Source organism: Rattus rattus, chromosome 3, assembly GCF_011064425.1.
Source record: "Rattus rattus isolate New Zealand chromosome 3, Rrattus_CSIRO_v1, whole genome shotgun sequence".
Classification (NCBI taxonomy): domain Eukaryota; kingdom Metazoa; phylum Chordata; class Mammalia; order Rodentia; family Muridae; genus Rattus; species Rattus rattus.
Window position 1 is genome coordinate 157,622,957 of NC_046156.1, and position 22,065 is coordinate 157,645,021.

General features: G+C 38.9%; 1 protein-coding gene across 7 annotated transcripts in view; it reads right to left on the reverse strand.

Moving 5' to 3' along the window:
• Positions 1-19,645, reverse strand: part of Lrrcc1 (leucine rich repeat and coiled-coil centrosomal protein 1) — a 28,970-nt gene extending 9,325 nt beyond the window's left edge. Inside the window, exons 1-12 of one of the 7 annotated variants that reach the window (XM_032898711.1) lie at positions 19,463-19,645; positions 17,221-17,426; positions 16,895-16,960; positions 16,061-16,228; positions 13,287-13,462; positions 12,988-13,188; positions 11,643-11,839; positions 9,857-10,004; positions 9,017-9,165; positions 4,795-4,999; positions 3,735-3,874; positions 790-991 (exon numbers count right to left, since the gene is read on the reverse strand). In XM_032898711.1, coding sequence (XP_032754602.1) covers positions 790-991; positions 3,735-3,874; positions 4,795-4,999; positions 9,017-9,165; positions 9,857-10,004; positions 11,643-11,839; positions 12,988-13,188; positions 13,287-13,462; positions 16,061-16,228; positions 16,895-16,960; positions 17,221-17,426; positions 19,463-19,551 — 1,947 coding nt within the window. In that variant the 5' untranslated portion in view covers positions 19,552-19,645. Of the gene's footprint in view, positions 1-789; positions 992-3,734; positions 3,875-4,794; positions 5,000-9,016; positions 9,166-9,856; positions 10,005-11,642; positions 11,840-12,987; positions 13,189-13,286; positions 13,463-15,220; positions 15,453-16,060; positions 16,229-16,894; positions 16,961-17,220; positions 17,427-19,462 lie in introns of those variants that run through there. The other 6 variants (XM_032898712.1, XM_032898713.1, XM_032898714.1 and 3 more) reach the window with 6 other exon arrangements.
• Positions 19,646-22,065: the final 2,420 nt, after the last annotated feature.

Sequence of the window (22,065 nt, forward strand, 5' to 3'; positions counted from 1 at the left end):
GAGACCCACAGCCAAACATTAAGTGGAGCTTGGGAAATCCTATGGAAGATGGAGGGAGGATTGCAGAAGGCAGAGAGGACAAGGATACCACAAGAAAACTCACATAATCAACTAACCTGGGCCCACTGGGGCTCAGAGACTGAAGCGCCAAACAGACAGCAAGCATGGGATGTACCCAGGCCCTCAGCACATATCTAACAGTTCTGCAGCTCAGTCTTCATGCAGGACTCCTAACATCAAGAGCAGGGGCTGTGTCTGACTCATCTAGGGGTACCTCATCTAGCCACAACAGAAGAAGATGCACTTAGTCCTATTCCAACTTGATATGTCAAGGTGAGCTGATATTATGGGAGGCCTCCCCATTGCTGAGGAGAAAGGATGAGGAGGGGGGAATGGAGAAGGAGGGATGAAAGGAGAAGATGGAGGGGAAACTATGATTGAGATGTACAGTAAGTTTAATGATGATGATGATGATGATGATGATAGTAATAATAATAAAGAAATGTTAATTAGGCAGTGGGCCACCTTTGGCCTGGGAGCAGATGTGGAAGTGTCAGCTTTGCTGGCCCCTGCTGTACATTTAGGTTTCCCATTCCTATCCTGATTCTCACTTTAGATCTCCACTTATTACCATAATTAGTTTTCCCAACAGTAATAAAAATGGCTATTGTTATATGAGGAAATGAAGTAAGAATTCATTTTTTTTAAACATCATATAGTCATCTCGTTTTGGGTGGGATTCTAAAATGTGGTCCTCTTATTAGTAGAGAGCTAGATATCAATTCTTACATCTTTAAATCTTCTAGCTTCAACAGTTAAAGCAATACGGAATTCATTTTCTAAATCCAAATACTGCTGGTTTAATATATTAATTTTTTCTTGGTATTCTTTTACTTCTTGCTCATGTTTTCTTTCTTCTTTGGACAATCGTTTAGTTAATGCATCCTGGAACTCAGCATCATTGAAAAACTCCCGAGTTTCAATTTCTTGTCTGAAATGAAAACCAAAGCAATGCAGGTCACATTAATAAAACTCAGTGGTCTTAAATGGTGCTGGTTCAACTGGCAGTTGATATGTAGAAAAATGAAATCAGATCCGTATTTGTCGCTTTGCACAAAGCTCAACTCCAAGTGGATCAAGGACCTCAACATAAAACCAGATACAATGAATTTAATAGAAAAGAGAGTGGGAAAGAGTCTCAAACTCATTGGCACAGGGTGGGGAAATTTCCTAAACAGAATTCCAATGGCTCAGGCTCTAAGATCAGAATTGATAAATGGGACCTCATGAAACTGGAAGCTTCTGTAAGGCAAAGGACATAGTCAACAGGACAACTTACAGATTGGGAAAAAAATCTTCACAAACCACACATCTGATAGAGAGCTAATATCCAAAATATATAAAGAAACTAATGAACAAAAACCCCAAACAACCTAATCAAAAAATGTAGTAGAGAGCTAAACAGAGAATTCACAACAAGAGAAATCTCGAATGATTGAGAATCACTAAAAGAAATGTTGAAAGTCCTTAGTGATCAGGGAAATGCGAATCAAAATGAACCTGGGATTTCACCTTACACCAATCAGAATGTCTAAGATCAAAAATTCAAGTCACAGCACATGTTGGTGATGATGAGGAAAAAGAGAAACACTCCTCCGTTGCTGGTGGGATTGCAAACCGGTACAACCACTCTGGAAATCAATCTGGAGGTTCCTCAGAAAAATGGAAATAGTTCTAGCTATACCCACTTTTGGGCATATACTCAAAAGATGCCCCCCATACCACAGGGGCATATGCTCCACATGTTCATAGTAGCCTTATCTGTGATAGCCAGAAGCTGGAAACAACCTAGATGTCCCACAAAGGAAGAATGGATTCAGAAAATGTGGTTCATTTACACAATGGAATACTATTCAGTTATTAAGAACAAGGACATCCTGAGTTTTGCAGACAAATGGACAGAACTAGAACATATCATCCTGAGCAAGGTAACTCAGACCCAAAAGGGCATGCATGCTATGTACTCACTAATAATTGGATACTACCCCAAAAAAGTACAGAATAGGATACAATCCACAGAACTCAAGAAAGTTAACAAGTCGAAAAGCCCAAGTGAGGATGCTTCAGTCCCACTTGGGAGGGAGAAGAAAACAATCACAGGAAGCAGAGGGAGGGAGGGAGGAAGGGAGCTGGGAGGGAAAAGGGGAACATGATCAGGTATTGGGGGAGGGCAGGACTAAAGCCCCGAGGGCCAGCAGAATAAATGGAAATATGCAACATCTGGAGTGGGAGGTGGGAGGTATGAGGTGTGAGGTAGTGGGACCCTCTAGAATGTACCAAAGACCTGGGAGGGGAGGGACTCTCAGGACTCAAAGGGAGGGACATTAGATGAAATGCCCAATAGTTGGGAATGGGAACTTGTAGAGTCTACCTCCAGTAGAAAGACAGGGCATCAAATGGAGGAATGGGTTGCCATCCCACAGTCAAAAATTCTGACCCAAAACTGTTCGTGTCTAAAAGAACTGCAGGGACAAAAATAGAGAAGAGCCTGTGGGAAAGGAGATCCAGTGGCTGGGCCAACTTTGGATCCATCTCAAGGAGAGGCTCCAGAGCCTATTACTGATGCCATGACAGACAGGAGCCTAGCCTGGCTGCCCTCTGAGAGGCCCAACAAGCATCTGACTGAGACAGAGGCAAACACACCCAACCAATGGACTTGAGCCAGGGACCCTAGTGGTGAAGTTATGGAAAGGCTGGGAGAAGCTGAGGAGGAGGGTGACCCCATAGGTAGACCAGCAGTCTCAACTAACCGAGACCCCCGAGGTCTCTGACACTGAGCCACCAACCAGGCAGCATACAGTAGCTGGTGGAGGACCCCACACATATACAGCAGAGGACTGCTTGGTATGGCCTAAGTGAGAGAAGATGCACCTAACCCTTTAGTGACTTGAAGCCTCAGGGAGTTAGGTGGCCTAGTTGGGGTAGGAGCTGGGGTGGGGACATCCTCTTGAGACAGGGTGGGAGGAAGAATGGGATGAGGAACTGTGGGATTGACTGCATTGTAAAATTTTAAAAGTCATAAACAAACAACACCTCAATGGTCTTTAAATAGCTATTAACATTTTGCATCCCCCAAGGTTAATAGAAACAAGTTCCTTTTTTTTAAAATTACAGAAATGGTACTTAGGTAGACAAAGAGAGTGTATAGTCTACTGCTATAGCAGAATAAATATGGATTAATTTTACAAAAAGTTATTTGGAAGTCAATTAGCATAGCTTCCTCTATATGATGAGCCATTTTTGGTCAAGTCTGAGGAAATATAAAAACAAGATGCATTATTATAAACTCCTTTCACAATGACACTAAAGTCACATATTTATTTTTTAGTTCCTAGCTATTTCTATGGACTCAATCTAATACAGATGCAAACATGGTATTTTCCATGAGTTAATTCTGATTTTAATCTTTCTTTCACTACATTGATTGATGGATTACTTGTACGTGTGTCATGCATAGGAGGCACAGGGCAATATGTGGGAGTTAGTTTCTTCCTATAATGTGGATCCTAGGAACCACACCATTGAAGCTTAGGGGCTAAGCCATTGTGCCGGCCCTCCATGGGTTAATTCTGCCAGATTTCACCAATGGTCAATCACTGGGTGAGGAAGACTAAGGAAAGAGCCAGGAACTCCCTTTTACTTCTACATGTTAGTGTTGATACTTGTTCACTCACCTGTGCTCCTGTTCTTTCAGTGCCAGAAGGTCATGAAGTTGTTGTACTTGCTCCTTTTCTTGGCGAAGAGAGGTTCGAAGTAAGTTTATTTCTCGATCAGCAGCCGAGGCTTTGAGCTCCACCTCTTGGATCAGTCTCATCTGAGTGAAGTACACATGGTCACAGCTCTTACACAATCATGCCCCTGCTTCTAGTTCTTATCCTTAGCCACTTCATAGTCTCATCTGAGTGAAGGACATGGTCATAGCTCTTACACAGCCATTCCCCTGCTTCTACTTTCTACTTGGTCACTTTGTTTAAAGGGCAAAAGTAGTTTCATTAGCTTAGAAGAAAGCCACAGGGCAGGCAAGCTGGAGATCTTTCAGCTGTCTGAAGGAGAAAAGAGAAAAAGTTAAAGGAGCTAAAGTTAGGCATGGAGGGCATGCAGGCAGGCACACGGTGAGGAAAAGGTAGCTTTGGGAGTGCTGAAGCTGAGAGTGTTAGGGAGGGCATTCCCAGACTCAGACCAGTATCTGAAAGAAAGAGGAAAAAACAGGAAAGAAAAGGAGAACGTCCTTACTTAGAAAGACTGGCCTACCTCAGAGCTTCATGGCCATCCCAGTAACTGTACCTGCTTCTATTTAGCTCCTGTAATGTTCATTAAACTGCATGGCCTAACAACTAAGCCGTTTTTATAAACTTTATTGAATTAAGAATGCCATTGTCAATGTAGAAGCATCGATTGTACTGGCATGAATTACTGTTTAGTTGCATACATTTTTTTGATAGGAATTCCATGCCAACAGCATGAAACTGAAAGTCTTTCAAGTACCCCACAGATCTGAAAGCTGTCTCTCAAAAACATAAAACTATCTCCCTGTAATATTTCTACCAAATTCTTTATGTAAATGTTGGTAGAATAAAGATGTGATTGGCAGGCTGTATAACTGTGATATTTAAAATAACAGTTATGTAATTTCTGCATATAGCCTGACATCTTTTGAGCTTACTATAGAATGTAATTAGTTTTAGGGGGAGCCGTCAATCCATTCACCCACATCACTGATCCACTCAGGGATACCTGTGCCTGCTGCTGCTGTGCTTTCTGCTTCTCCATTTTTTCCAATGCTCTTTCCAGAGTTCTCAAGTGTCTGATGTGATCTTCCTGTTGATCTCGTGCTTTCATTAATTCAATAGTTAGTTTTTTAATTTCATTTTGAAGTCTGTGAACTATAACTTCAAGTTGAGCCTTACAATGCCTCTCCTTGAAAATAGCATCCTTTAGCCTGGAGCATTAATTATATAATAATGATAAGAGTGTTACATATTTAAAAACAACGAAAGTTGCAATCAGTGTTAAGGCTTAAAACAGTGATCAGTGTCTGAAGTATTGTCAAACTCTAATTATATTAAAGAGAAAAAATGGGCAACAAAGCAGTGTATGTCTCTGTCCTGACCCTGGAAATAACATTTTCCTGTACGGGAAAAACATTTATCATCAACTAAAGAAATTTACATAAACTTGTACTATTTCACAGCAACAGTTTATCCCTAGTGTTCCAGTTTTGAGCTAGATGTGAATTTTTAAAAAGCATTCAGTGTAAATAAGATATAGTCACTGCCCTCAAAGAGCTCAATGTCAAACAGAGAAAACTGACTTGGAATCTCTAAAGCTATGAGATGTAAGTGCTATATAAGTAGCTGGTCAATTTTGACTTCCCTGTATCTTCCAGACCAAAGTACTGATCCCAGCTATGGGCTAGAATATTTTGCTTGCAACTGAAAACGTAACTTACATAAACAAATAGGGCAAGTTTACTGGTCTACATAACTAAACTTAGACTGGCTGGAACTCTTCCGCACTGAATCCCATTAGGATTCCATTCCACGGAGTTCATTCTCAGCAATTGGCTTCAGCATTTCCTAGTGTGTCTTTATATTTGTAGTGTGACAAGAAGTTAAGGGCAAGCCACAAACACTTGGGCGCACTGTCTTTTAAACTTTTTATTTATTATTTGTGTTTGTATATGTGTGTGAACACGTGTGCATGCATGAAGGTCAGAGAACAATTTTAATATATAGGTCCCTCCATGCATTGTGGGTTCAAGAATTGATTTCAGGTTGTAAGGCTTGTGGGGCACGTGCTTTTATCTGCTAAGCCATCCTGTAAGCCCTGGGTTTACATTCTAACAGTCACAACAGGAACGATCTTTGCTTGACACAACTTAGAAGAGCCATAAGAGGCTCGGATTAGTTCATTTTAGTTTATATGTGCACCCTGTGAACCAGTCATTGTGATATGGTATTATATTATTAGCTTCAGTTCATACCTCAGCCAAATATAAGAAGCAGCTAAATGGTTGATATAACTCTAGTTTGTGGAAGAATCTCATGAATTAATTACTGAAAGTTGTTTAATGTTTGCCAACTGTAATTCCTAGGATATATGTACACACACACACACACACACACACACACATATATGCTATATATGTATGTATCCATCAACTGTTCTATGACGGTAATTTCTTCGATTTTTATTATCTTTCCTTTTGTCTTTAATGAGAACAGTTTTCAAAATAGTCTTCCTTTATTCAGTCAATTCCAGGTTGACATGAGAAAATAAAAGATGAGGGCAAAGAGCTGTAGATAAATAAGATTTAAATAATAATCTAAGTAGTAAATCATAAACCGAGAGTACAGTTTTAGGATACAGAAGAGATAGGTATTTTAAGAAACAGAATCAAGAAGATATCAATACCAACTAGCTTTGAGATTCTTTCTAGTTTTGATAGCAGACAGCATATTCATGGAACACCAGTTACTAAGGCAAAGAATACAGAATAAGACAAAATATGCTTCTTCCTCAGGATGGGCTTACCTGAAAACACTTATGAGAAATACAGGAAAGGCACTTTTGGTACTGACTAGAACAATAAAGTCCAAGAAGGTTGAAACAATAAACATACTAAACGAGATCTACTTTTGACACATTATTCAGAGGGTGGCACCCAGCTGTCAGACTTGGAATTCAGGGCAATGGATACAAGACATACTCAAGAACATCAAGAGCCAGGGGACATTAATCTCAAGATTTTACACCCAACAACATGGGTATAGATAGAAGTAGCGTTAGAATAACCATGACTGTTCAAGAGAGCAAGGAGCATGGAGGTGTATGTTCCAAACCTCCCAAATCCAAACTGGTGAGCAGTTAAGATATTTTTTCTAATATACCACAGTTAAGATCTATGCTATGAAATAAAGCAAAAACTATTTACATATAGCCAAAACCAAAAGATCAAGAATGTCAAACTGCATGGTGGCAGACACCTGGAAGGCAGAGGCAGGCAGATATCTTCTGAGCCAGAACTACATAATGAGACACTACCTCAAAAATTCAACATAACAAAACAAAACATGCCAACACTAAAAGGAATTCCAATTATAATACGAAGGGAAATAACATTTAATAAAAACAATTTCTAAAATAAGCGTTGCTTCATTCTGAAGAGAAGGGGAATCCTGTCTTCTACAGTCTCCCTGTGATACATCCTGGGATCTTTGTAAGCCTGTCATGTAATGGGGCTGTTCTGAGGAAGTTTAAGCACTGTTCCCTTTCTCATGTCATGCTTTCATTTCCTGATTAGTATTTTCTTCTATCTATTCAGAGACAGTGATCCCTAAAACACAAATAAAGATGGTGTCTTAGCGTATAATTGCTGTGAAGAGACACTATGACCAAGGCAACTCCTATAAAGGACAACATTTAATTGGGGCTGGTTTACAGGTTCAGAGGTTCAGTCCACTATCATGTCAGGAAGCACAGCAGCATATAGGCCGATATGGTGCTAGAGGAGCCTAGAGTTCTACATCTTCATACACAAGCAGCAGAAGGAGACTGTGTGCCACACTGGGCATAACTTGAGCACAGAAGACCTCAAGGACTGCCCCCACAGTGACACACTTCCTCTGGCAAGGCCATATCTCCTAAAAGTACCACTTCCCATGGGCCTAGCATTCACACACAAAATATGGGGCATACCTATTCAAACCACCACAGATGGTGACAGATAGACTCACATAAGAGCAGAGTGCACCAAAATATGCAGTCACAGTGATTTTCATAGTGAACATATTTAGGTAGCATGGCTTCTTTTTCTCTTTCACACAGGTACAACATATAAAAGAAGCAGGTAGGAGAGGCATTTTTCTGTTTTCTTTTCTTTAAGTATCAGTATCACACAACCAAATGTATAAAATAAATGAGGGATCAGGTGGGAAACTGTTTCCCTCAATTTCATATTCACATGAGATCTTGTAAGAGGAATTATCCTCTCTATAGTCACAAAATTGAACTAAACTTCCAGATCCTACTTATGACCAATACCAAGTCTGAAGACCTAGTGTTCCCCTAAAGATAAGAAAAAACAGAATCAGAAAATAACTCTGAGGAAAAACAATAACCATTTGAAGAAAGGGATAACTTAACTATTGAAATCAAAGTAGAGGGGGTTACTACAATGTATCTTTACACAATGTAATAAGAATGTACTGGAGTGAAAAACTCCTTAGGCAAATAGGAGACTGAATAGACAAGAAAAAAATAAGAAAGAATTAAGGAACTTGACCTACGTAGTACCAAAGCTAACACAGGAAATGATTATGTTAAAAGAGACTAGGATTCATAAACCTTAAAGAGAAATTTGCCAATACCAGCCCTTTTTACAAATACAGCACTGTACAAAGCATGTTACCCCTTCAAAGCACTAAATCTTCAAATCAAATGAAAGTCACATATATTCATTTTCCTAACTATCACTATTTTAAACCAAGGCATTCCTATTCCAAGTCTAGTAATTTTCGTGCTCTGAGAGACACCTTTAGACTCATATTTTTTCCTACTTTTCTTATATATATATATTTATCTCATATACCCAGAGCACTGGTTTATCCTCCTTTCTTTCCCCACAGTGCCCCCCCTCCATTCACTCTTCTGAAAAAGGCAGGCCTCCCAGGGATATATCAACCAAACAGAGCATATCAAGTTTCAGGAAGAAAGTTCTAGGCGTCTCCCTCATATCGAGGCTAGACAAGGCAACCCAGTGGGAGGAAACGTGTCTCAGAGCTAGGTTCCATATGCAGAGTACCTACCTCACATTTATACAGGCTCTCTGGTTGTCAGTGCAGCCTCTGTAAGCCTCTCTGAGCTAGTTAGTTGATTCTGTCAGTGTTCTTGGCCCCGCTGATCAAGGTCCTCCCCTCCCCTCTTCTGAAGGATTTGAGCCATATCTTTGCCTTACCTATCTGTGGTAATGAGAGCCTGGCTGTGAACATCTTTCTTCTCATTTGCTTGCTTATGTAGCTCATCAATATAGTCCATAAGTTTCTTTTCCGTTTGCTCCGCTTTCCACCTCATCTCTCTCTCTTGTTCTAACTGTTCCACAAGGGACTAAAGAAAACAGCAATGCTTCAAAATTTGGAAAAAGTCAGCAAACTTCTCACCGCCTGAGTTGTTTCATTTATTTTACAGTAACTTATTGTAAAAAGTTACAATGAGAATTACAGTATGGACGTAAAGCGCACAGAAGAGAGTGGATATTGCTGGGTACATAATCATTTCAAATGAGCATTAGCTGGTACTGTCATGACTATTATAGAAGGCAAACCTATTGTTAGATTATATTTTTAACAGTATATAGTAGAATACAATAACCAGTTCTCTAACATGTAAAATGAGGACAAGCTAATTAATATATTCAGCAAGTCTTGAATTTGTAAAATAATTTCAGCATCTCTGCATCCTTTTCCAAAACTGGGTTTCAGGACAACTAACACGACAGTATAAATAATACTTTTCTGAGAAAACACAGAGATTTACTTTTTTATTTCTCTCAAAGTAGGAACTATTAGTTTGGGAAATAGGAACTGAGATTTTCCCAATAAAACATCATTTCAACTGATCTAGCAAATGTTAACAGCAGTGATATCACACAAAATATGGAAACTAGGAAGGGAAAATTAGCCAATTTTCATCACTCTGATAAAACTACAAACATTTATTGCTCATGAAAAATTGGTTAACTTTCTAGGACTTTGTTCTTAAATCTAAGATTCAGTTTTCTTAATTTTCTAAACCATACCCGGTAAGTGCAGTCGTTCGAAGCACTTTTGTCTACTTTAATCATGCCATTCTTCTGCTCATCTACTTCTCTTAAGTTATTACAGTTTACTAACGATGATCTTACATATAACTCTCTCAAGTAAGGCTGTCTCATTTTACGATTACAACTGCAAAGAATAAAAGGCAGGAAATAATCAAAAGTACAGTTTATGTTTTTCAATACAAACACCTGTAGCCACATATCTGGTATTTAAAATTAAGGAACTTGAGAGGTGGCTCAGTGGTAAAAATCACTGGCATTCCAGGGAAACTGGGTTCATTCCTAGCATTCACATGGCAGCTCATCACCATCTGTAACCCAGTCCCAGAGGACCTGATGCCCTCTTCTGTCATTAGCAGGCATCAGGACACAGTGCAGACATATATGCAGACAAAACACCCATACCAATACAATAAATAATTATTTTAACAAAAAATGCATTAAGTAAGGTAATAATTAACTTGGGAAACTAATTCATGAATTTTATAAGGGATGAGCTTTTCTAATTCACTATTTAGAGTTTCAAGAGATAATGATTTTATATGTGTAGTGTTCAAATATGCAAGATGAAATGCACTATGATCATATAAGAGAAGAATTTGAAAATGATGATTTAATTACCCTATGGCACTTAAAAGCTTAAAATTGACACAATAAACCAGAGTAAACGGATTCTATCAGTAGTCAGAATAAAAAGAAATTCTTGGGCATATCCTAACTAAAAAGTACTAAATGGTTTTTTTTTTTATTACATGAAATTTTATACATGGATTACTATGAAGAATTGAAATAACCAATGAGTACATTTAAAAAAGAATCATGCAGGTAAAAAGTGGATTGTACCTACTCTGAGGTACAGTCTTTTCTTAACTGCTCATGGTTGATACCCCAGCTATGAAAATAGACATTAGATTTCTACATCTGCATATCAAAAAATAATCATTTTGTTTGCCTCTGATCCTAGCTTAGTTTACTGTTTAACTAGGCCTTGGCCTCCCAGCTAGATCTGCCCACAGATAGGGTAGAAATTAGCCAATTAAACACAAGTGTATCAGATTTACTTCCTACTTCCTGCAAGTAGTATAGTGGCCTTTTGTTTGGTATTATACATTCATTTCTCAAAGAGAAAGCCGTCTTTTATGAGTATACAGTTCTCAAGTTTCTGCAGGGATTGGGTGTAGAACCAAGTACAGACACCAAAATCTCTAAATGTTCCCTTCATTATATAAAATGGCATAGCATTTTTATACATAACACATTTGAGTATATATTAAAGTGTTTAGACAAATTTCAATATCCAATACAATATCTGCCATGATACCTAAAAAGCTAATTTATTATACTCTGTTATTTAAAAAATGACAAGAAAAATTCAATGAGAAGCAATAACTTTAAAACTAGTAAATAGGGTTGGGGATTTAGCTCAGTGGTAGAGCGCTTGCCTCGCAAGTGCAAGGCCCTGGGTTCGGTCCCCAGCTCCGAAAAAAAAAGAAAAAAAGAAAAAAACTAGTAAATAGTTCATATTAGTAAAGATGTAATTCTTTGATTTCATTTGATCAGAGGTTGGTTGAATCCATGGATGCAGAAATATAGGATACGGGAGGCCAATAGTAGACCAAATCTGAGCTCCCAGGCTAAAAAGGAAAAAAAAATCTTTGATGTCAATAAACTGAGAAGTTTATCATCATGAAACAGCAAAGAGGAAGCCAGTCAGTTACCCCTACCTGTGTGCTTTATTTGGACTACTAAGACCAAAGCCAAGTACCTTACAAAAGCACCATTGTTTTTATTGTGGTGCTTAATACTTTGAATAGTTCTGGTATAGTATGGGATTTTTGTTCTTCTGGGAATTTTTCTGCTGCACTCTTTTCTGTTTCCACAGTCACTTTCAGAAGTTATATCTGTGTCTCTTTTTGGTCTGAGGTCTTTCTCAGGAACATTATCTATTAAGGAATTATTAGTCTAGAACATAAAAAGAGAAAGGAAGTCTGTTAAAAGTTCTGCTCAGAATAACTAATTAAAATTTAATGCCTTCTTAAATATTAAGATACTTTATAAGATTAAAGATTTATAAATTATGTATCTTTGAAACTGAAGACAAGACATCCAGATCTGGCACAAGAGAAAAAGGGGAAAAATTTTTTGCAACTCAAATCTGGGAAAATAAAAAGAAAACAAAACCAGGAAAAGATAAAACTATTTTAAAGACTTCAGAAGTGGGAAAAAAATGCTAAGACTAATTTAGCAAAATAAACCAGAATGAGACCATGCTTCTATCTGAGACTATCAGTTTACTATGGAGAAATTTTGACTGCCAGGTATACAAGGTTAAGACTTTTGGGCTGAAAACCAGAGGCAATAAAAGGCAGTTTCCAAAAGCAAATGAAATATGAATTGATACCTAACAGACCAAATTAGAGTTCAAGTCAAATCAAATTAGTGCTAAATAATAGCATTCAAACATTCATAACATTCAGTTTCCAAGTGTTCACTAGGAAGGTTTATAATGAAAAAGACAAATCAGAGTTAAGTATGGTGGTATATTACTGTAATCCCAGAATTCTAGAAGCAGAGGCAGGACGTCAAGGTCATCTGTGTTACACATTAAGAACTCATCTTAAAAAACTAAAGCAACTAAGGAAGAGAAAAACTAGATCTCCCATCAACTGTCATTAGGGACACAGAAAACTGCAGCAACTCTGAAAAATCTGGCAGGCCTCCAAATCAATCTAGGGATGAGCAGCTGCACATGGAGGTGTCCAGCCAAGAGGATTCAAAACACACATCCAATTCAAATCCTGAATGGCAGCATTAGAGTAGTGTCATTCAGCTGCCATGGAAACACTAGTCAAATGTCTATGAACTGATATCACATATACAAAACAAGAAAGTACTATTGCAATACAGGTACTGACACCCATGAAGGAAGGCAACAAAGAAAATGAGTGAAAACCATCTCCCGTTGTTTTCTGCCACTGTTACTCTACATAACTCTATTTTTGTAAAGAAAAAAATACAGATACAGTCAATATGATGTTTCTGGTTGGTCAACTTATGTACAATTTCTACTTTATATTCTTAACTACTTTTTCTTTAATAAAATACATTACTTCGTTGAGCAGCTGTAGGATTTGATCATCTAATTTCTGAAGTTTCATCTCATTTTGAAAATTGTTTTCATGATTAATTTTTTCTGGTTCAGATGAACACGTAGATAAAAGTGAGTTCAAAACATTTTCTTCTGGTGTACTTGTAAATTCCTCCAAAGGAGGCAACACATCTATTGGTGGTGCTGACATATTATCAGCGACCTATGACACAGAAACAAACCAAAGTCCTTTAAAGTTCATATTCTGATACATTTACTCTTGACACTATCATTTCTCTTAGAAAACCATTACTACTTTACCTCATCTTCACTTATATTCAGGGGGGAATCAGAAGAAACTAAATTATCCAGAAGACCTTCGAAGCACTGTAGGTGCGATGAGTTCATCTCTTCCAAACTCACTGGCTCGCCAAATATATTCTTGCAGTCTAAGATTCTCAGCTGTGGTAAAGTCTGGAGAATGATTGCTCGGTACCCTGGGAAACAAAGAGTTCAAAATCAAAGCATGGACACTTTAAGAGATTATGTCTAAAACTAACCAAGCTACTAGGTATATTGCCTGAATATCAGTCCCATGATGTACTAATAAACTGAGAATAAACATTATGAACTCGACATCTTCAACATGCAGTCAGTAAATACAGAAGAGGCAAAGCAGTCCTGCCTTATCCCAAGCACCATTCCTGATAAAGCCAGATCACTGAACCGTAAGCGTGAAAAATTACCTCAGGATTATAAACACATGAAACCAACAGAATTCTTCTCTGAGAAGGATGATAAACAGGGCTTTTGCTTAGTTTAATATGACCATCATAAATGAATCAAAATTGTGATGTGAGTGGCACAATTCCCCATAGTGAGACATTAGTGAAATAGCTCACTTTTTCTTCTTAATAATTAATATTAGGATATGTAATATGTCATGTATTAAATAAAAATATATTCACTAAAGAACAATTAAATGAGAAATCTGTCCAATTAACTTTACATTGTTATGAAACCAATGACCCAGATTTTCTGGAAGAGCAGCCAGTGCTCTTAACCATCAAGCCATCTCTCTAATGATTCATTCAATTCCTCCCTCTTTTAATGTGTGTAGATCAATGGACAACTTGTGGGAGTCATTTGTCTTCTTTCACAGTGGGGATCCCAGGAACTGAACTCAGGTCATCAGGCTTGGTGGCAAGTTATATTATCTCATTAACCACTCGAGTAACTTCAATACTAATTATTTCTCAAAAGGATCAACTAAGTGGTTGAAAAAAAAAAAGAGTGTGACCTACAAAACCAGGGATAGAATTTTTTTATAAAAGATTTATTTTATGCATTTGAGTGTTGCCTCTGCATGTATGTGCCACATGAATGCTTGGTGACTATAAAAAAGGGGACATTAGATTTCTTGGAAGTGCAGTTATGTATAGTTGTGAGCCACCATATGGCTGCTGGGAAATGGACTTGTAAGTTTAAGCGCTCAAGACACATTAATGAATTCACATGGTATCAACCTCAAAAGCTACAAATGAGAGCTTCCCCAATACTCACTTCCTCCTTTTAAGTCCTGTTACCAGGAGTTACTGTGCAATCTCCTAGATGTCATACATATTAATATATAGGCATGCTATTTTTAAGTATATATGTAGGATAAAGGGTGGTGTTAGTTTTTACATAAATTATACTTGCTTTTGTTTCTCTTAGTATAGCTGGGGATAAAGGACCAGCTATAGTGGATAGAAATATTCTATTTTCTCTTTTCATGGTGACGTAATATTACAATACTAGAATCTAACTGCGGTGGTTTGAATAAAAATAAAATCCCTATGGACCACTATAGGTTCATAGGGATTGGCACTATCAGGAGGTATGGTCTTATTGGGGTAGGTGTGGCTTTATTAGCAGAAGTGTGTCACTAGGAGCTGGGCTTTGAGGTTCATCGCATGCCACCATTCTTCATGCCATGAGTATAATGGACTAAACCTCTGAGCTATAAGCCGGTCCCAATTAAATGCAATCTTTTAATCCCTGCCTATATTAAGACAAAGAAAAGCAAGGAAATGTTGCCATGATCATGGTGTCCCTTCACAGCAGTAAAAACCCCAACTAAGACAAAACCATAGTCATAAAAATGTGAAATATTCACCATCAAATATGTAAACTATCTAAATAATACCACTAACCTATGTACCCTGCTGGGGACGCAGCTAACCTAGTAAAGTGTTTGCCTCAGTGCATGATACCTGGGGACAATTCCGATGGTACCTTGGGTTCAATTCATAGCACCACTTAGCTGGGCATAGAGGTGTATGACCATGATCCCAGGACTCCAGAGGGAGGTTCATGCTTATCCTGTACTACACATCAAATCTGAAGGCAGCCTAGGGTGTAAGAGATACTGTCTTAGGGAAAAAAGAAGAGAAGAAAGAAAGGAGGGAGGGAGGGAGGAAGAAGGGAGGAAATCCTACACACTTTAAACATAGAAGCAATTTCGTTTTCCAATAAATTCTTTATGTTTCCCTAAACACACACATGTGTGTTTACACACACACACACACAGACACACACACACACACACACACACACACACACGCACACACACACACACACACACAGACACGCACACACACACACAGACACACACACACACAGACACGCACACACACACACACACACAGACACGCACACACACACACACACACACACACACACACACACACACACACGCCACACACACACACACACACACACAGACACACACACACACACAGACACGCACACACACACACACACACAGACACGCACACACACACACTCGCACAGTGTATGTAACGTTGTTATGCTGAACACACGCTCACTAACACTCTCTCGCTGTGTGTCTTATATTCTCACTCTCTCTCTCTCTCTCTCTCTCTCTCACACAGACACGCACACACACACACACACAGACACGCACACACGCACGCACACACACACACACACAGACACATGGAAATCTTAAGAGTAAAATAAAGGGATAACTTCAGGAAATAAATGCTTTCATATTTAAGTATTAGAAATGCATTTAATTAACTATTTCATACCTGGTACAAGACAGATAGGATTACCTTCTCCATCTTTCTCTAAAATAAGATTGGTTAGGAAGTGCAATCCTACTGTACACTGAAGTAAGTGATGGATGCTATCTATATAATTACTATGTAGGTCAATATATCTAAGTTTATACTTTAGTCCATGAAGGGGGATCAACCCTGCAACAGGAAAAAAAAAATGTTTTAAGGCAAAGAAACAGCACATGAGGATAATTAGTAAAATTCTGTTACTTCTAACAAGTAATTCTAAAAATTGTAAGTCAGTTATATCACTTTCATAAAAGATAATAATTTCAAAATCTTCTTAGAAATGCAGAGCACATGAAAAACTGATTTTAACTTTTAAGATACAAATTCCTGGAATTGTCCATATCTATATTGTATAATGTAGTAGTCTCTAGTTGTTTTTATATTTAAATTAATATTTAATTAGATACTCAGTGCCTTGTACCACCAGTCAAATTTCAAGTCAACAGTCGAATCTGGTTACTAGTAGCCGTGTAGGAGGGCACCAAAGCTTCCATCACATCTGATCTTCTACTGCCCCTTACCATGTGAGTACAGTACATAATCACTGAAGCTTAAGCAGAACCCTCCTGAAGTATGCTTTCCTCACTTTAGCTTTTTCTGCTACTGATCATAGTTGCCTTCATTTCTATGTTTTACTCAGGTATTATTTTGGCAGCAACAAAGTTTTAATAGAAGGACATCACTCAGATAAAACACTTGGTCATTATTATCATTTGATGTAGTTTTCCAACAGTGAGCTAAGTCCTCAGAGCCTACAAAGCTTCAGCATTATGGAAATATGAACGAATTACTTACCGCTGAGATCACTTATGTGATTATAAGACAAATTCAGTCTAGTCAGATTTACCAGTGCTTCGAGTCCTAAAAGAGGGAGGAAGTACATAGCCTTTATAAGATTTAAATAAAGAAACAGCACTGTTTCACATTAATAGTGAAATCAACTGCCATTTGGGGAGTTATTTATTTAGTTTTATGGAAAAAATGCATAGGTAGTTTTAGGGTCAATTTTCAAAAGTTTATGATTCTATTAATTCCATTCATTGGAAGAAAATACACACATAATTTTATTTTTTACTTTTTTTTCTCCTCACAGAAAATGCCCCATGTAATTGTTTACAAACCTTCCACTCTTGTGATCAAATTGCAGGACAAGTTTAAAGTGCATAGCTTTGTCAGTGTGTTCAGGCCTTCAATTTGACTTATTTGATTAGATGACAGATCCAAATGTCGCAGGTTCCAAATGTGGTCAATGTTTGTGATCTTGGAGATGTTATTACAATGCAAATTGATGGCATGAAGGGATGAATCTAAAGATAACTCTGATATACTATGAAAGAAAACATAAAAACATATTTAGAAGCATAACCAAATAGTTAGAATTATGTAGGTGACTATAATGAATATTTGCTCTACTCACTTCAGAAAAAAAAATCTGTCTTAGAGTCCCTTCCTTTCCCACCCAACTTGTGTCCTTATCAAGACCAATGTGTACTGACCAAATATCCTTGCATGTGCAGCCTTCTACTAGAGTTTGGCAGGCTTATTAAGAGGAGCATTCTTAGAGAAAACTGACCCTCTTCTGGTAGCTAAAAATGAGCAACTGCAAGCTTTAAAGGTATTTTCTTTCTTAATTTTCAAACTCTTAAGTGGTTGGTGTATGGTTATGACAATTAAACAGACCAAGAGTGACCTGACATGAATCTGGATCTTATGCATGAGTTTATAACTTTGTTTTCTTTACTGCCAATGATAGCTAGTTAGTCCAGAATGTAATTGATTTCCAAAATAATAATAATAATAATAAAAAACAAAACAAAAACAAAAACTCACTAATTATTGCTCTTCTCAGTGGAGAGGCTCAGGTCCTCTCTAACTGCAAGTTGGAATGCATTTCCTCTAAACAAAAATCATCTCTTTACTCCCTAAATAACCACTTATAAGTTAAACTTGCTGAATAGAACATTATTTCCTAAGAACTATAGTGTGTTGTTCAGAGGTGCTAAAAGTAGTTTGAAACAGTACACACAATGTTAAGGGCATCTGTGGTAGATTTTTGTGCTGGCTAGTATAAAGTTACAGGACACATTTGCAAACCTCAAAACACCAATTTCTAAAGCTGTCTAAAGTATTTCCCGATTATCTAGCTTCTATCATTTACAGAATTATTTAAGGACAGATTTTGTGCTATTACTATATGCTGTTAATTGCAATCTGTTTTACGTTGAATTTAATTGTTCACTAGTCGCACTGTCAAATTATATAATGTATCTAATATATAAATTCTTAGATTCATTGCTTAGTAGAAAAAAACGATCTTGCCTAATTGCTGTGGTGATGAGTATTAACACATAAACATTCACATAGACATCATCCTCGAAGTGCTAACCATTATTAAATATAAATGTAAGCATTCTTTTGAAAAACCTCTTCATTGGCAACCCTTAGATCAGGACTGAAACTAAGCTGTTTTCATTATATTATAAATACCACGGTTCAGATGGAATGGAGCAGGTACCTCCCCAAAGACACAGAGACTACTGTAATGGAAATGCCTGGATCTCAGAAATAGCTAGCTGTCCAGTGAAACCCAAGAAAGGGTCTAGGTTGAACTGGTAAACTGGGCTCAAAGAATATGGAAAATCAAGGGGCCAGAAAAAAACACTGAATGGTCTGGGCAACATAAAACAGGATCAGCTAAAAGAGTTACATTTGGTACCTACAAGTATATGGATATTGGATTATGCCTTAGTAAAAGAACTTAAAAAACGAATGAGAATTGAGGTAAGAGGTGTAAGCAGGGTACAGAAAAGGCTTGCTGTGCTGCTAGTTTGGGATGCAAGCCCTAGGCACTTCTCAGGCTCAGGAAAGGAGACCAGGAAGAGGAACAGCAACAGTGAGCGAAAGTGGGGCTGAGAAGAGGGGAAGGAGGAAGCCTGGGCACGGCAGGGGGTTAAGAAAGAACAGGAGGCTCCCAAGGGTGAGGGAAAGAAAGACACCCCAGGATCTGCGGAGAGGATAAGAAGAACCCCGGCTTCCGCAGTGAGTCTGGAGGAATTCCTAGTTCGGCAGGGAGGAGGCCAGGGCTGGGAGGACAGGGAGGAGCTCCAAGACGTTCTGGGAGGATAGAGTGGAGCCCCGGGCGGTGCAGGGAGAACAGAGAGGAGGAGCCCCCAGGCGGTGCTAAGAGAGGGCAGAGAGGAGTCCCTGGCCACGCTGGGAGGAGAGAGGAACCCCAGGCTATGCTGGGGGAAAAGGGAAGAGCCCCAGGATGTGCTGGGAGGATACGAGGAATCCGCTACCCCCCAACCACCCCCCAACCCCGAAGCCTGCCAATCCGAGGTCCGACCAGGTGGCGGCTGCTACCTGTGCAGGCCTTTGTCCATGAAACACACATCCTCGCAGCTGCTGTCGCCATCCTCCGGTTCGATTTCCGTACATGCCGCCGCCTCCATGGTACCAGCGACGGGGAGTGGGTGTTAATCGGCGCCCAGCGCTGGGTCCCAGCTTGCTCACGCCTCCAAGTGCCGGAGCGGGGCGTGGGCAAGGGGCGGGGCGAGGACTTTCTAACCGCCTGCCGCACTTTCCCGCTTTGCGCGGCCGCAAAGCAACACGACCGTGCCGCTCAAAGAGGGCTTGACTTTTACGGCATCTGCCTTAAAAGTACAACCTTTCCATCTGTTGGCTTGGAATGAGTGGGGCTATCCTAGGTCGGTGTTTACGAACGTTATTTATAGCCTACGACCCTATGAAGGCGTTTCCCACAATATCTGGTTTTATACTTCATGACATGATCTTGCAGACATAGTAAGTCGTTAAGTATTTGGACAATGCCTTTATGTATGTGGGTCTCCATGTGTTGAGAAAAGAATGTTCAGCCTCTTTTTGTTTTTGTTTGGTTATGAGTTATTTATTTATTTATTTATTTATTTATTTATTTATTTATTTATTTATTCACTTTTACACTCCAGATTTTATTCCCCTCCCAGTCTACCACCCCCGCTGACTGTTCCACATCCCATACCTCCTCCCTGCCCTCTTCACCCCCTCCTCCCCCAGTCTCCACAAGGATGTCCCCACCAGACCTCTAAACTTCCTGGGGCCTCCAGTCTCTTGATCAGCTTTTTAATGAATTCGCTCAAGAGACACTCTTTATGCCTCTGTAAAGCAAACACCTCAAAGATATTTCTCTGGGCTGTTCCAAACTAGAGTTGCCAGTACAATGGTTTTCCACTGTGGATTAAAAATTATTTTGGTAGGTGATGACATAGATTGATCTCCTTTCAGGGACCTTATTTCAACAGTTCTTCGGAAAATCTCACAAAATGGTAGGGGTTGTTCAGACCATGTTGAAAAGAGCACTCTAACAAAGACAAAGCAATTTTGTTAGTACATATATACAGGAAAATATCCTGACACTTTAGTTTTTTTATACAATCTATTTACAGCCTCAAGAATATTTAGCCACATAAGACATTGCAAAGATGAGACACAGACACCAAAATTGAGTTTTCCTGGCTACCATATACATAACTCATTTTGATAACGGCTCCAGATTATTCCTTAAAATATTATAATTTTGAACATCTTTCTGTATATGATACACTATTTTATTATTGAAGTACTTAGCTTGTGTAAACCTATGTAAGACCAGGGAGGTTCATTGCAACTTGTCCAATTTTTTTTTTTAATTTTAATTTTTCCTGGATATTTTATGTATTTACATTTCAAATGTTATCTCCTTTCCCCCCTCTCCCATTCCCCTCCCCCTCCCCCTGCTTCTAGGAGGATGCTCCCACTCCCACCAACCTACTCCTACCTCAACGCCCTGGCATTCCCCTACATTGGGGGAACGAGTGTTCACAGGACCAAGGGCTTCTTCTCCTATTGATGCTGGGCAATGCCAGCCTCTGCAACATATGTGACTAGAGTCATGGGTCCCTCCATGTGTACTCATTGTTTGGTGGTTTAGTCCCTGGGAACTCTGGGGGGGTCTGGTTGGTGGTGTTCTTTCTGTGGGGTTGTAAACCCCTTCAGCTCCTTCAGTCTTTTTTCTAACTCCTCCATTGGGTATCAGTAGGGCTCTGGCAGACACTCTCAGGGGACACCCATATTTGACTCCTGTCAGCAAGCACTTCTTGGCATCAGCAATAGTGACTGAGTTTGGTGGCTGCATATAGGATGGATCTCCAGGTGGGGCAGTCTCTGGATTACCTTTTCTTCAGTCCCTGCTCCACACTTTGTCCCTATATTTCCTTCCGTGAATATTTTGTTCTCCTTTCTAAGAAGAAAGGAGGCATCCATATTTTGGTCTTCTTTCTTTTTGAGCTTCATATGATCTGTGAATTTTTTCTTAGGCATTCCAAGCTTTTGGGGTAATATACACTTATCATTGAGTGCATACCATGTGTGTTCCTTTGTGACTGGGTTACCTTAATCAGAATGATATTTTCTAGTTCCATCCATTTGTCTATGAATTTCATGTAGTCATTGTTTTTAATAGCTGAGTAGTACTCCATTGTGTAAATCTACCACATTTTCTGTATCCATTCCTCTGTTTTAGGACATCTGGATTCTTTCCAGCTTCTGGCTATTATAAATAAGATTGCTATGAACATAGTGGAGCATGTGTCCTTGTTATATGTTGGAACATATTTCAGGTATATGCCTAGGAGTGATATAGCTAGGTCCTCAGGTAGTACTGTGTCCAGTTTTCTGAAAAACTGCCAAGACTGATTTCTTATTATACTACCTGGCAATCCTGCCAAGAATGGAGGAGTGTTCCTCTTTCTCTACATACTCATAAATATATGTTGTCACCTGAGGTTTTGATCGTAGCCATTCTGATTGGTATAAGGTTGAATCTCAGGGTTGTTTTGATTTGCATTTCTGTGACCACTAAGGACTTCGAACATTTCTTTAGGTGATTGTCAGCCATCTGAGATTCCTCTGTTTTGAATTCTTTTTTT